General features: G+C 46.6%; 1 protein-coding gene across 1 annotated transcript in view; it reads right to left on the bottom strand.

Annotated features, from left to right (window-relative positions):
* MCF2L2 (MCF.2 cell line derived transforming sequence-like 2) overlaps positions 1-6,375 on the bottom strand; it is a 237,951-nt gene extending 231,576 nt beyond the window's left edge. The window contains exon 1 of the mRNA XM_038583486.1: positions 5,849-6,375. Within this exon, the coding sequence (XP_038439414.1) occupies positions 5,849-5,924 (76 nt within the window). The 5' untranslated portion in view covers positions 5,925-6,375. The remainder of the gene's footprint in view (positions 1-5,848) is intronic.
* Between the last annotated feature and the right edge of the window lie 6,600 nt (positions 6,376-12,975).

The raw sequence follows: 12,975 nt of genomic DNA on the forward strand, positions 1-12,975 counted from the left end.
TATAGACTTTGAAATCAGATCTGACAGATCCTGACTCTACCTCGTAGTAATACTATAGCTTTAAGCAAATTACTGGACTTGTTTAAATCTTAGTTTTGACATCTTTCAAAATGAGAGTAATAACACCTACTTTCCAGAGCTATAAAGGTACAAAGACATACATGGAAAGGCCTAGCACTCAACAAATTTGGCCAATACTTCTAAATGGTTAAGGTTTAAACACTGATTCTCCTTCTTGGGCTTTCTAGTTTCTTGCTTAAAATCCGTACCTTTGGATAGGTTGTTAACGCCACATATTTTTTCAAGGTCAGACAATTCAGAGTCCTGGTCTGGAGGCCAATAGTCAACTGGAGGACTAAACCTTTATTGCAACTATTGAAAGCAGATCAGATCCCCCTGGCTAACAAGCTTAGTCACAACCTGCAGACACTCTGGAAATAGAAGCCATTGGTAGGAGGTCCTCTCTGGGACTAGGAAGAAAAACACTTGCTGGTAGCAATACTCCCCTCTCCTGTGCTTTTATAACCTGCTATCACCAGCGGGAAGACTGAGGGTGTCCCAAGTGCCAAGTCAGCAACACTCAAGTAGTTGGGTTCTGCTTCTGAGTTTTGCTTCTGGCACTGCATAGGAGAAAGAGGGTCGCCTCAGGTGTGTGAACATAAACTCTTCTCTAAAGCAGCCTGTCAGGATTAGCCTTCAATCCTACTACAACAGACTTCCACAAGAAGAAGGTAGGTGCAAGAGGAAGAAAAGAACATTGATGGTGCCTATGATATACTAGGACAAAGGACAAAGTAGATGATGCTGTCCTTGTATCTAAAGCCATTCTCATTATCCCTGCTTCTCAATTTCTCCTTCCAACAGGTACTAGGCACTCACAAGACATTATTTACACATTCATCTTCTACCAGTCCTGTGAGGAGGGTATTATTATCTGCATTTTACATATGAGGGAACCAAGACTTGGAGGCAAAGTGATGTGCTACAGCTGTTTGCTGCCAAAGACTGTGCAAAGCCTTAGTGCACATATGGAAAGGCAGGAATTGTCAATGATATTCTCCACATTAGAGAAGATGGTCACCTCCAGAAACAATGTTATTTAGATATTTTTAAAGGTTTTTATTTATTTATTTATTAATGAGAGACAGAGAGAGAGAGAGAGAAAGGCAGAGACACAGGTAGAGGGAGAAGAAGGCTCCAAGCAGGGAGCCTGATGTGGGACTCTATCCCGGGTCTCCAGTGTCACACCCCGGGCTGAAGGCGGTGCTAAACCGCTAAGCCACCGGGGCTGCCCAATATTATTTAGATATTGATCCTAAGAAATCCTAACTTAATACATGACCATTTTCTATAGCATGGATAGTTGTTATCAACATGACAACATTTTAGTTAATGTATACTGACTTTGTATCCTGAAACCTTGAACTAATTTATTAATTATAAGACCTTTTTTGGGGGATCCCTGGGTGGCTCAGTGGTGCCTCTCTCTCTGTGTGCCTCTCATGAATGGATAAATAAAATCTTTAAATTTAAAAAAAAGAGCTTTTTTAGTGTATTCCTTAGGATTTTCTATTTACATGATGTTATCTGCAAATACAAATAAGTTTTACTTCTTCCTTTCCAATCTGGATGCCTTTTGTTTCATATTCTTGCCTAACTACCCTGGCTAGAATCTCTAGCACAGTGTTGAACTGAAGTGGTGAAGGCAGATATCCTTGGCTTGTTCCAGATCTTAAAGGGAAAGCTTTCAGCTAACCATGATGCTAGCTGTGGGTTTTTCAGATACCCTTTATCAAGCTGAGGAAATTTCCCTCTATTCCCAGTTTGTTGGGTATTTTTTTAAAAACAAAAAGGTATGAAATTTTGTCAAATACTTTTTCTGTCTCTATTGAGATAATTATATGGTTTTTGTTCTTTATTCTATTTTTTTTAAGATTTTATTTATTTATTCATGAGAGATACAGAGAGAGAGAGAGAGAGAGAGAGAGAGAGAGAGGCAGAGGCACAGGCAGAGGGAGTAGCAGGCTCCATGCAGGGAGCCCGACGTGGGACTCGATCTCGGGTCTCCAGGATCACACCCTGGGCCGAAGGCAGGCTAAACCTCTGAGCCACCCAGGCTGCCCCTGTTCTTTATTCTATTTATAAGGTATACTACATCAATTCAGATGTTAAACCAACCTTGCATTCCTGGGATAAATCTCATTTGATCATGGTATATAAATCTTTTTATATGCTGCTGTATCTGGTGCTAGCATTTTGTTGAGGCTTTTTGTATTTATATCATAAAAGATATTTTATGATATAAATCATAAAATATAGTTTTTATATAATTTTTTTCCTTGTAATAATGCCTTTGTCTGATTTTGACATTAGGTAATACTTGCTTTATAAAATGAGAAGTGTTCCCTTTTCTACTGTTTAGAAGAGTTGTGAATAATTGGCATTAATTCTTCTTTACATGTTTGGTAGAATTTGCTAGTAAAGCCAACTGGTGCTTCACTCTTTTTTGATTATGAAATCTGTAAATGAACCAATGTGATTCTATAGTCCAGAATAAAGAGTAAGAAGATAGTCCTACTTGTGTACTACATAGGTAAAACACATCTGGACACTTTTCACACGTGAGGTGAATATTTTTTGAGGGTCGCCAACAAACTAAGAAAATTCAAAGGAGGCCCCCACAGTGAATGACATCATATGAAGAACATTTGATGAGCTTAATGTTTACTTGGAAAAGAGGGATTTAGGAAGCAAGAGTTATCCACAAACATTTCAGAACTGTCCTTAAACATATAAAAACTGCCTGGCATTACTCAATACTCAAGGTCCATTCTAAAGCACAAAAAAAATCATTCATTTATTCAGCAAACATTTATTCTGCATCTCCTTAGAAAGAGACTATGTTAGGTAACTGCCCAGGATAGACAGTTGGTAATGCAGAGTCTAGGAGCAGAGATAAGACAAGCACACAAAAACCAACCATAATATAAGGGAGAGAATGAGAAGTGTTACGTGGTTAGAACAAAACCTACTTTGGAATTCAGAGACAAGAGTATTTTCCACTGGCAGAATCAGAGATACCTGGAGAAGGACTTGGGCTTGAAAGGTGTGTATGATTTTTGTGTGGAGAAATATATTAAGGGGTCATTCCAGATGGAAGGAAAGCAGAAGCAAGAGTTTAGAGGCAGAAACAAAGTCAGACAATATAGTGGAACAAAGCTGAAGAAATGAATAGGCCAAGTTGACCAACCATACATGTAGAAATATCAATTACTGGGGGATAAAACCAGAAGCATGCCAAATAAAATACAAATACTCCAGGCTGCAGAGAATGACTATGTAAAGGTATTATTAAAGGTTTTAGAAGATACAAAAGCTGTGTGTTTATTCCTGGTATAAGTTAGAGGCAAACACAAGAGAGGCAGAAGACTTGCCCAAATGGTTAGTCAGGAGGAATGAAATCCTGAACAAGTCACAGGAAGGTCACAGTGGGAATGGACATTAGGAGAGAGACCCATGAGTTATTTCAGAAATTGAATCAACAAACTCCAGATGTGAATTGTCAAATCTAAGGGACTGAAAACAGAGCAGAAATCCCAGCTGGAGGAGGAACGGACTGGCAGGGGACACAAGTGGCAGAGTGAATATATGAGCATAGTGTTGTTACCCAGATGAATGGTTAGGATCGAACCAGGATAACGTTCTAACCCATAGTCTTGCTCCAAGCACTTCTCAACCCTTCCCTAACTCATCACATCCCTCAGGCTGCTCACCAAGAAAATGTCTGGAAAGAACAAACACCGAGCCAAACCGTAGCAGATGCTCCACTGGCTACTCAGTGCGATTCTCCATGAAGGTAAAGGCTGGTTGCCCCCTCAATCAGACCCCCAAACAGACCATCTAAACAGCTGCCTACTGGTCCTGAGCCTGCTATCCATTACCTTTGAAAGCTTAAAAGGCAAACTTTCTAAGTCTCAATTCCTTCATTTGTAATGTAGGGATGATAACCTCTTTCACAGGTTTGTGAGATTACAGCGGATTACACCAGAGGATTCAGAATGCTGCAAGACACACAAATGCCAGAGGTCATTAGAGGTTCTTTGAGAGCAGAAACTACAACAAATTCAGGTCTACATCCTTTATGGAGCTAACTATAGAAAAAGGAAGTGAGCAATATGGGCAAGAAAATACCATAGCCTGGACCCCAGAGGCCACCAGGTGTTAACCAAGGAATACTACCTACCAAACCTTCAAAAAGATCCTACATGGAGAGAAATAGGAGAGACCTTAATAATCGTCCAGGTCTACCTCCTCATTTAACAAATGGGAAGTTTCATCCTGAGAGAGGCCCAGTGATCTGCCCAAGATCTTCAGTGGCATACTGGGGTATGACCAATAATAACACAGTCACAGTTTAGATGGTGATTTTACCCACATCGGCTTACAACTAGGCTTTGAGCTAGGTAGGAAAGGATTAGTAAAATTCCCATTTTTAGCCTTACGTTGAATGATTCATCCAGGAGAAATTCAAATCCAGACAATCAATCCTATCCCCAGTCCAGGGCTGGCTCTTTCCTGACACTGCAATTTCATGCATATGCACAATTTCAAGTACAATCATTTCAGCATTCAATATATTTCAAACTCCAAATTCTGTTTGTTTCATCCTCCCTCCAGCAATACTTCCCTGATAGCATTCTTCTGACCTTTTGTCTTAAAAACCAGTTCAGCAGCCACGCTGGCACCAGAAACAGTATTTAAAATGAATCATCAAAACTGGGTCTTTCCAGATAAGTATCTTCACAAAGTATATCCCCACATGCGTATCATTCAAGATATATGACATCTATGCTCTAAATACACTGAACTAGGGTGCTCAAAGAGGAGCGAAAGCTCATTAATTGGAGCAATAGGTAACGAACAAATACTAAGAAGGCAGTTCTAGCAAATGGGTGGAACACTGAGGCAAAAACTTCCTGACTTTAAAACTAATTTGCTTTATGGAAGGATCTCAGCGTTAAGTGACTTAAACGTTCAAAATTACCTGATAATTCTAGTCATCTACCTCCAAAGAATCTCAATCTGGAATGTGTCTTTATTTGGGGAGGTCCAGGGCAGGGTAAGAAAATGCTAAGAAGGAATCAACCAACGTACCACTGTCTCAATGTCCTCTTTCCCAAACAGGGCCTGTCTTTCCACCACAACCCTTATTTCAGGAGCAAGGCATGAGGTTCTGCTGCCCTCATTCAACTCAATCAACGGAAGAGGATTAACTCCGCCCCGTGTCCTGAGGCTTGCAGAGGCCTGCCACTGGGGTTCACCGGGAGTGCGTGACACCTCCAGGCGGGACTTCCAACGGGCCGGGGCGCCAGGCTGCGCAGCGACCTTCTACCGAGGCCTGCGTTTCACCACGCTGGCTGGTGCGCGAGCCTCCGGGCTGGCAGTACTTTCTGCAGGAGAGCACCGGCGTCCGTTCAGGTTCCCTCTCCTTTCTCTTTATCTCGCCAACGGCCACACAGCTCCCCACCTCCGCCGGGTCAGCGCGGGCAACGGATCCTAGCAGCCCAGCAGCCCTCAGGGGACTAAGCGCACCTGCCTGGTGGAGGCACCCGCCCCCGGCCCGCCCCGGCCCCGCCGGGCGTGCAGGTCCCCAGGGATGCCGGGCACTGGCCGCCCCCAGCAGCAGCGAGGCTGAGACGCCGAGCCCGCACCCCCACGGCCTGGGCACGCAGGGCGCTGCCCCCGGGGCTGCAGGCGAGCGCGGGCGGCCGGCGCGGCCCCGCCCCCGAGACTACGCCCCCACCTCCATCAATTAAACGAAAGGGGGAAAAAAAAAAGCTCCATTTACCGACATGAGTGATCACTGTGGCCAGTCGCCGGCTCAGCTCCTGGGGGGCCATCTCTTCCTTTAACCAAAATAGCATTTCAACCGAAAAGCCACTCAGTGTGTAAACAAAACAAAGCACCACGTAAACGTGTCTCTACTGCTGTCACGGACGGTGCTTCACAGACGTCTGCTCCCGAGGATGCGCCGCGCTGTCCTCCTCGCTCTCTTCAGGCGCAAAACCAGTCACTCCCAGCCCAGGCCAACTTTCCCGGGCCGCTCGGCCAGCCACGCCGGCCACGCCCTCCGGGGAATGGTCTGGAAGCGGAGAATCCAGCAGCTCTCCCAGCGCACTATCTGGCTTTGAGAGAGAGAGGGAAATGGCACTTGTGGAGGGGAGAAAAACCGAGCGCCCCAAATCTCGCTGTAACCTCGCGTCGGGCTCCCCGGGCCGAGGGAGCGCAGCGGGTCTCGGAGGTGCGGTCCCGGGGGTCGGGTCGCGTCTTCGGCGCCGCCTCCCGGGACGGTCGGGAAGGATGCTCTCCGCCTGCAGGCGGAGCCCCTGCGCGCGGAGGGCGGAGGGCGGGGGCGGAGGGGGAGGGGGAGGGCCCTCGGAGGCGGAGGGCGGAGGCGCGGAGGGCGGGGGCGGAGGGGGAGGGCGGAGGGGGCCTGAGGCCCCGACTCCTCCGCGCCGCCCGCCCCCCCGCCCGCCGCGCGCCCGGCGCTCCCGCCTCCGCGCCCACCTCTCCGCGCCCCCGGCAGCGCGCACGCGCCCCCGCGCAGTCTCGCCCCAGGTGAAGCTGCGCCGCTGGCCTCGCGGCCCTCGCGCTGCGGCCCCCGGAGCGGGAGCGGCTCCCAGTGTGTCCTCGGCAGCTTTGCGGGGAGGGGAGACCGCGCTTTAGGCGCTCCTGCTAGCTCCGGGGCCCCGGACGGCTGCCGCAGCGCCCCCTCCTTGCCCACCAGGTGCCTGCAGAGCTGCTGAGGCGAGAAGGGGGCTGACTGGGGAGACGTGCGGCCGGCCGGCCCGGGCTGCTGCCCGCCCCCCCGCCACCGCCACCGCCCCAGGGCTTGGCTGCCGCAGTAACCAGCACGCGCGGGGCGCACCCGCACTCCCAGCCGGGAGCCCGGGCCGTGCGCGAGTCGGCTGGGCACGCACCTGCGCACGCACAACCTCTCCAGCGCGCGGGTCTTTTCCACTGTGCAGCTGCTCCAGGGCACGCCGAGGCTCCATCCTCCATGCCAAAGGGCTCTGGCACCAGCCCCACGCACGTCCCTGCCTGCCCCAGAGCGTCCTCCCTGGGCTGCTGGCAGGAGCACGCCGTGAAGGCGCACACAGGAGCTGTGTCTTTCCACGATGTCAGCTTTATATGCCATCACAAAGCAAAGCTAAATCACAGCTATAAAGCAGGTTCAGGATTCCAAACTCAGTGACAATTCATGTGATTAAACCTGGCTTCTTACACAGCACACAAAGCGGGACGGAAGACAAGCCACACAACACACAAGGTAACAGAAGTCTGCGGGAAGTTAAGGCCAAGGCAGTCTGTGGGCGTGCAGTTGAGGTAAGGCCTCAATCTGGTCCAGGCCAGCTCTCAACTTACTGCTTATGTTCATCCAGGCAAGGATCTCGGTTCTGTTCGGAGATCAATCGGCAGAGCCTTTGTCAGCAGTTGCCTTCTTCAAGGGCTCAGACATAGAAGGGTCAGGTCTGAAGAGTTTGACATATGCTGCCAAAATCCTTGCCTTTTTTTTTTTTTTTTTTTTTTAGGTTTTATTTATTTATTCATGAGAGACACAGACAGAGAGAGGCAGAGACACAGGCAGAGGGAGAAGCAGGCTCTATGCAGGGAGCTGGACTAGGGACTCGATCCCTGGTCTCCAGGATCAGGCCCTGGGCTGAAGGCGGTGCTAAACCACTGAGCCACCCGGGCTGCCCAATCCTTGCCTTTTTTAAGGGATTTAATCAGTTTGGGGTCCCTGCAGACTTCCTCTGGTTCTGCTCATTATGAGTTCTGGGGTGTCAGCTGACCTTGGTCTCGGGAATATCTCCTAGCTGCAGTACCTTCACTGCTTGACTCATTGCTTCACACAGGCTCCTGCTTAACATGAGAGACTCCATTTTGTTCTCTACAGCCACTGTCCCATGGCAGTCGATTTCCGGCAGCTTCTTCAGACGGCCCCAGATCCTACCTGACAGGAAGCAAAAGACTGTTCCACAGAATTCCACAGAAAAGCCTAAGCAAATGCGTGCCTGGTCAGGTCATTCCTCAATCTGTTCTACAATGGGGGACCCTGAGTATCTGGTCACAAGAACACCAGGACCATCACAGGTTCTAAACCAATGGCAGGAAGCTCAGCTTTCCTCTTTGACGTGTAAAAAGCCAGACCCCAGACACCCTGGATCTAATTTCTAATAGTAGCAGGGAATCCCAGAGGTTTGAGGACATGTTTAAATGCTTTCTGTAACAATTGTGGGCTGTGGTTAAGAGATGTTACTCCTCATGCAACCTGAGATTCCTGTGAAAGGTTATTCTTTCCTGTGAGGTGCAGTCTCTGCATTCTCCCTGCCGGAGGAGAGCAACCAGTTTCATAGCAATCACTTGCAAAAGGTTAAAGACACAAAGAAGTAAGACAGCTTTAAATGGTTTCCATGGTGCTTTCTGTCTACTCAAGAATCACAAGTATTTTTGAGGAACCAAATGAAGTGTTTCTTTTTTTCTTTTTTTAAGATTTTACTTATTTATTCATGAGAGACACAGAGAGAGAGGCAGAGCCATAGGCAGAGGGAGAAGCAGGCTTCCTGCAAGGAGTCCCATGTGGGACCCAATCCCAGACCTCTGCACCACGCTCCAAGCTGAGGCAGACGCTCAACCACTGAGCCACCCAGGCGTCCCAAGTGTTTCTTGATAATAGTGGTCAGAGCCCTGGTGCCCAGTCAGAGCCAATTGTGAGTTTCAATCACTAGAAACAAGCACATTGCTAAAGAGGCAGATGATATGCAGCACTCTGGCCCTTGCAGGTCAGGTGACCTCAGCTTCCTGGATTAGGACAGGTCCTTACACTTGAGAATCATGGAAAGGTGGGAGAGAGGGAAGGGGCAGAGGAAGAGGAGTCAGAGGAAACTGATGAATAGGAATGAGGGAGAAAAAGAAAGGCATAGAAAAGAAATCACACTCGGAGTCCTGCTGTCCTTTTCCACATCCGTACCTTCACAATCTTCAGCGGTTTCCATGGAGATGAATTGGCTGAATTTATGGCAAGATGCAGCAGGCAGTGCCTGTCTTCAGAAATCAATCCTGTCCTCCATCCTGTCCTCCATCTCTAACACATGCTCTTCCAGGACCTCAACTGCTATCTCTGGGCTATGAGGGGGTGGGTCTGTGGTCTCCAAGTTCCTTTTTCCAGTTCTGAAATCCTGTAATTGTGACTAAGAAGATATGACCACTTGGTGTGCAAGAGCCAATACTTCCCCTGTCCCCTAAGAAAATAGTCATTGTCTCCATTCTTCTTGTGAATATGGACATTCTTTTTTCTTCTCTTCTTCCTTTCCATCCTCCTCCTTTCTGCGCCTCCTTTTCTCCTTCCTAATTATAATCTATTTCCTGTCTCTGACAAATCACACAAATCACATTGCTCCAATATCTGGCAAAATCAAGAACAAACCAGAAGAGACTTCCTCCTTCCCCAGCGAATAAATTAGCAATCTGTCACATCCATTGAACATCTACTATATGCCCAGGGTTGTGATAGGTGGCGTCAAGTACAGCAACTGCCACCACCATATAATAAGTGACTACTCTGGTGCAGTGGTAGGCAATTCACAGACTTCATTTAAGCCTCACAACAACCCTTTAAGGGCTTTAGTCTCATTTTACAATGTTGCTAGTACAAAGACCAAAGTGTATATTACTAATCTTATGAATCTAGACCATTCTCTGCCTTCAGGTAAAGATTTGCCTAAGCTTGGAAAGAGAAACGTCCTCCAAGCACTGCCAAGGGAGATTCCACCTCTGTTGGTAAACTCTCAACACAGTGAAGAGAAAGAAAGGCCCCACTTGGGTGACACAGATGAGGGTGAGGGATTCCTGGGCATCACAGGGTCACCCAGTTGAGTCTAGATCCAAACTAGCAGAATCACCTAAAATAAAGATTGGTTGGTTGGTTTCTTGTTTTTGTTTTTTAAAGATTTTGTTTATTTATTCATGAGAGACACAGAGAGGCAGAGACATAGGCAGAGGGAGAAACAGGCTCCCTGCAAGGAGCCTGATGTGAGATTTGATCTCAGGACCCCTCTGGAATCATGACTTGAGCCAAAGGCAGATGCTCAACCACTGAGCCACCCAGATGCCCCGGTTGGTTTGCTTTTACTATGGATTCCTTGTCCCTACCAGCAGAGATCCGACTCAGTGGTTTGGAATAAGAACCCGGGAATTTGCATTTCTAACAAGTCCCTGGGAAAACTTATGCACCACTGGTCTTCAAACTTCTTAGACTGTATGGTATAAATTTTACATCATGATACAGTAGACAAACATACACATAATTTAAACAAAGTTGTATGAATAATTTCTTTTCCCTTACCACATGTGAAGCCCTGAAATACTTTGTATTCAATTTCATTTTTAAAAACAATGGCCCTGGGAATCCCTGGGTGGCTCAGCGGTTTAGGGCCTGCCTTTGGCCCAAGGTGTGATCCTGGAGACCTGGGATCGAGTCCTACGTCAGGCTCCCTGCATGGAGCCTGCTTCTCCCTCTGCCTGTGTCTCTGTCTCTCTCTCTGTGTCTCCCATGAATAAATAAAATCTTTTTAAAAATAAAAAAACAGGGCAGCCCCGGTGGCGCAGCGGTTTAGCGCCACCTGCAGCCCAGGGTGTGATCCTGCAGTCCCACGTCGGGCTTCCTGCATGGAGCCTGCTTCTCCCTCTGCCTGTGTCTCTGCCTCTCTCTTGCTCTCTCTGAATAAATAAATAAATCTTTAAAAAAAAAAATTAAAAAAAAAACAATGGCCCAAATTGGGGAATTTTGCATTTGGAAAGTATGGTATTTAGTTATGTAAGAAAATGTCCTAAAAAAAAAAAAAGAAAATGTCCATATTCTTTTAGAGATGTCTGAAGTTTTTAAGGATAAAACATCAGTCTGGGGATCCCTGGGTGGCTCAGTGGTTTGGCGCCTGCCTTTGGCCCGGAGCATGATCTTGCAGTCCCGGGATCAAGTCCCAAGTCGGGCTCCCTGTATGTAGCCTGCTTCTCCCTCTGCTTGTGTCTCTGCCTCTCTCTGTCTCTCATGAATAAATAAATAAATAAATCTTAAAAAAAAAAAAATCACTGTTTGTAATTTAAACTACCTTAGCAAGGAGAATAAATGAGATAAATACTGGGAAATGTTCATAATTGTTAAATCAAGGTGTTAGGTGGGTTGTTTTACTATTTATTCTCTCTACTTTTATGCATGTTTAAATATCTTTTATAATCAAAGTTTTTTAGTTTTGCTTTTATGACCCAATAAGGAGCTGCTGCTGGTAGTGTGAAGGGCTCTGTGCTAAGGCAGAGCAGAGGAAAACAGAAGAGGAAGAGATGGTAGTGATAAGGGAAGGAGGTGGAGAGAACGTGACAGGAGATGGAGGTTACATTAGGTAAAAGTGCACTGTGGGAGGGGGTCAGGGTCACCACAAATGCTCATGATAATCCCCACCCCCCAGGGCACCTGGGAGGCTCAGTCAACTGACTGCCTTCAGCTCAGGTCATGATCCCAGGGTCCAGGGAATGAGCCCTGCATCAGGCTTCCTGCCCCACCCCCTGCTAGTGTAGTCAGTGTCTCTCTCTCTTTCTCTCTCTCTCTTTCAAATAAGTAAATAAAATCTTTAAAAATAAATAAATAAAGGGCCTCTTCCTCCACATCCCTCTCTATCACTGTTCTTTCTGCATTGGACCCTGGGCTAGACAAAGGAAATACCTTATACATCTCTGTAAACCCCACAGTTCCTGGACCAAGTTCAGAATTAGACAACATCCATCAGTCAAAGCCTCTCACTTCACAGAGGCCTTGGACCTGCCTCAACACTGCAGTGTTGCCTCTTTCCCCCAATGCTGCCCGTAGGATAACCCTCTCTGCACCAGGAGCCCAGTCGTTCTAATACATAAGACCACATGCTTGTCTAAGGAGCCACACTATGGGCCATCTACTGCTCAAGTGACTGGATAGGTGAACCCAGGAAAGTGAAAAAGTCACCTGATCTCACGCCATCCTGACAGTCTTTCACTGTCACCCTGTGCTTCCTGAAACCAGCTGCCCCTGGGACAGGGGAGCAGGTGAGTATGCAAATGCATATACTTGGAGGGGCATGGCACACCTGCCTCTACCTCTGTACTTTCACTCTCCTCCCCATGTATGTCCTTTCTCAAATTTAATCTATTGTCAAAATAATGTATTTTCTTTGAACAACATATTAGCAAAGTACAGAAAACTGAAAAGAAGAGGTAGGAAAGGGGGATCCCTGGGTGGCTCAGCGGTTTGGCACCTGCCTTTGGCCCAGGGCGCGGTCCTGGAGTCCCGGGATCGACTCCCACATCGGGCTCCTGGCATGGAGTCAGCCTCTCTCTCTCTCTGTGTGTCTCTCATGAATAAATAAATAAAATCTTAAAAAAAAAAAAAAAAAGAAGAGGTAGGAAAAAGAATTGATCATAATTCCACCACCTAAAGGCAAAACCACTTGGAATTTTAGAGTGTATTTGATGTATTCTTTTCACTAATAGACTATTTATTAGAGCAGTTTTAGGCTTATAGAAAAATTGAGCAGAAAGTACTGAAAAAAATCCCATAAACCCACTCTCTTAGAACAGTTTCTCATATTATTAACATCTCTTATTAGTGTGGCATGTGTGTTACAATTGATGAACCAATATGGATACATTATTAATTAAAGCCTGTATTTTATATTAAGGTTCACTTTTTGTGTTGTACTGTTCTATCGGTTTTGACTAATGCATAATATCATGTATGTATTCACCACTACAATTATCATACAGGATAGTTTTACTGCCTTAAAAATACTCTTATGCTCCACTGATTCATCATCCCTTCTCCTTAAATTTGGAACAACCACTAATCTTTTTACTATCTCCATAGTTTTACCTCTTCCGGAATGTCTATAT

This window comes from Canis lupus, chromosome 34, assembly GCF_011100685.1.
Source record: "Canis lupus familiaris isolate Mischka breed German Shepherd chromosome 34, alternate assembly UU_Cfam_GSD_1.0, whole genome shotgun sequence".
Classification (NCBI taxonomy): Eukaryota; Metazoa; Chordata; class Mammalia; order Carnivora; family Canidae; genus Canis; species Canis lupus.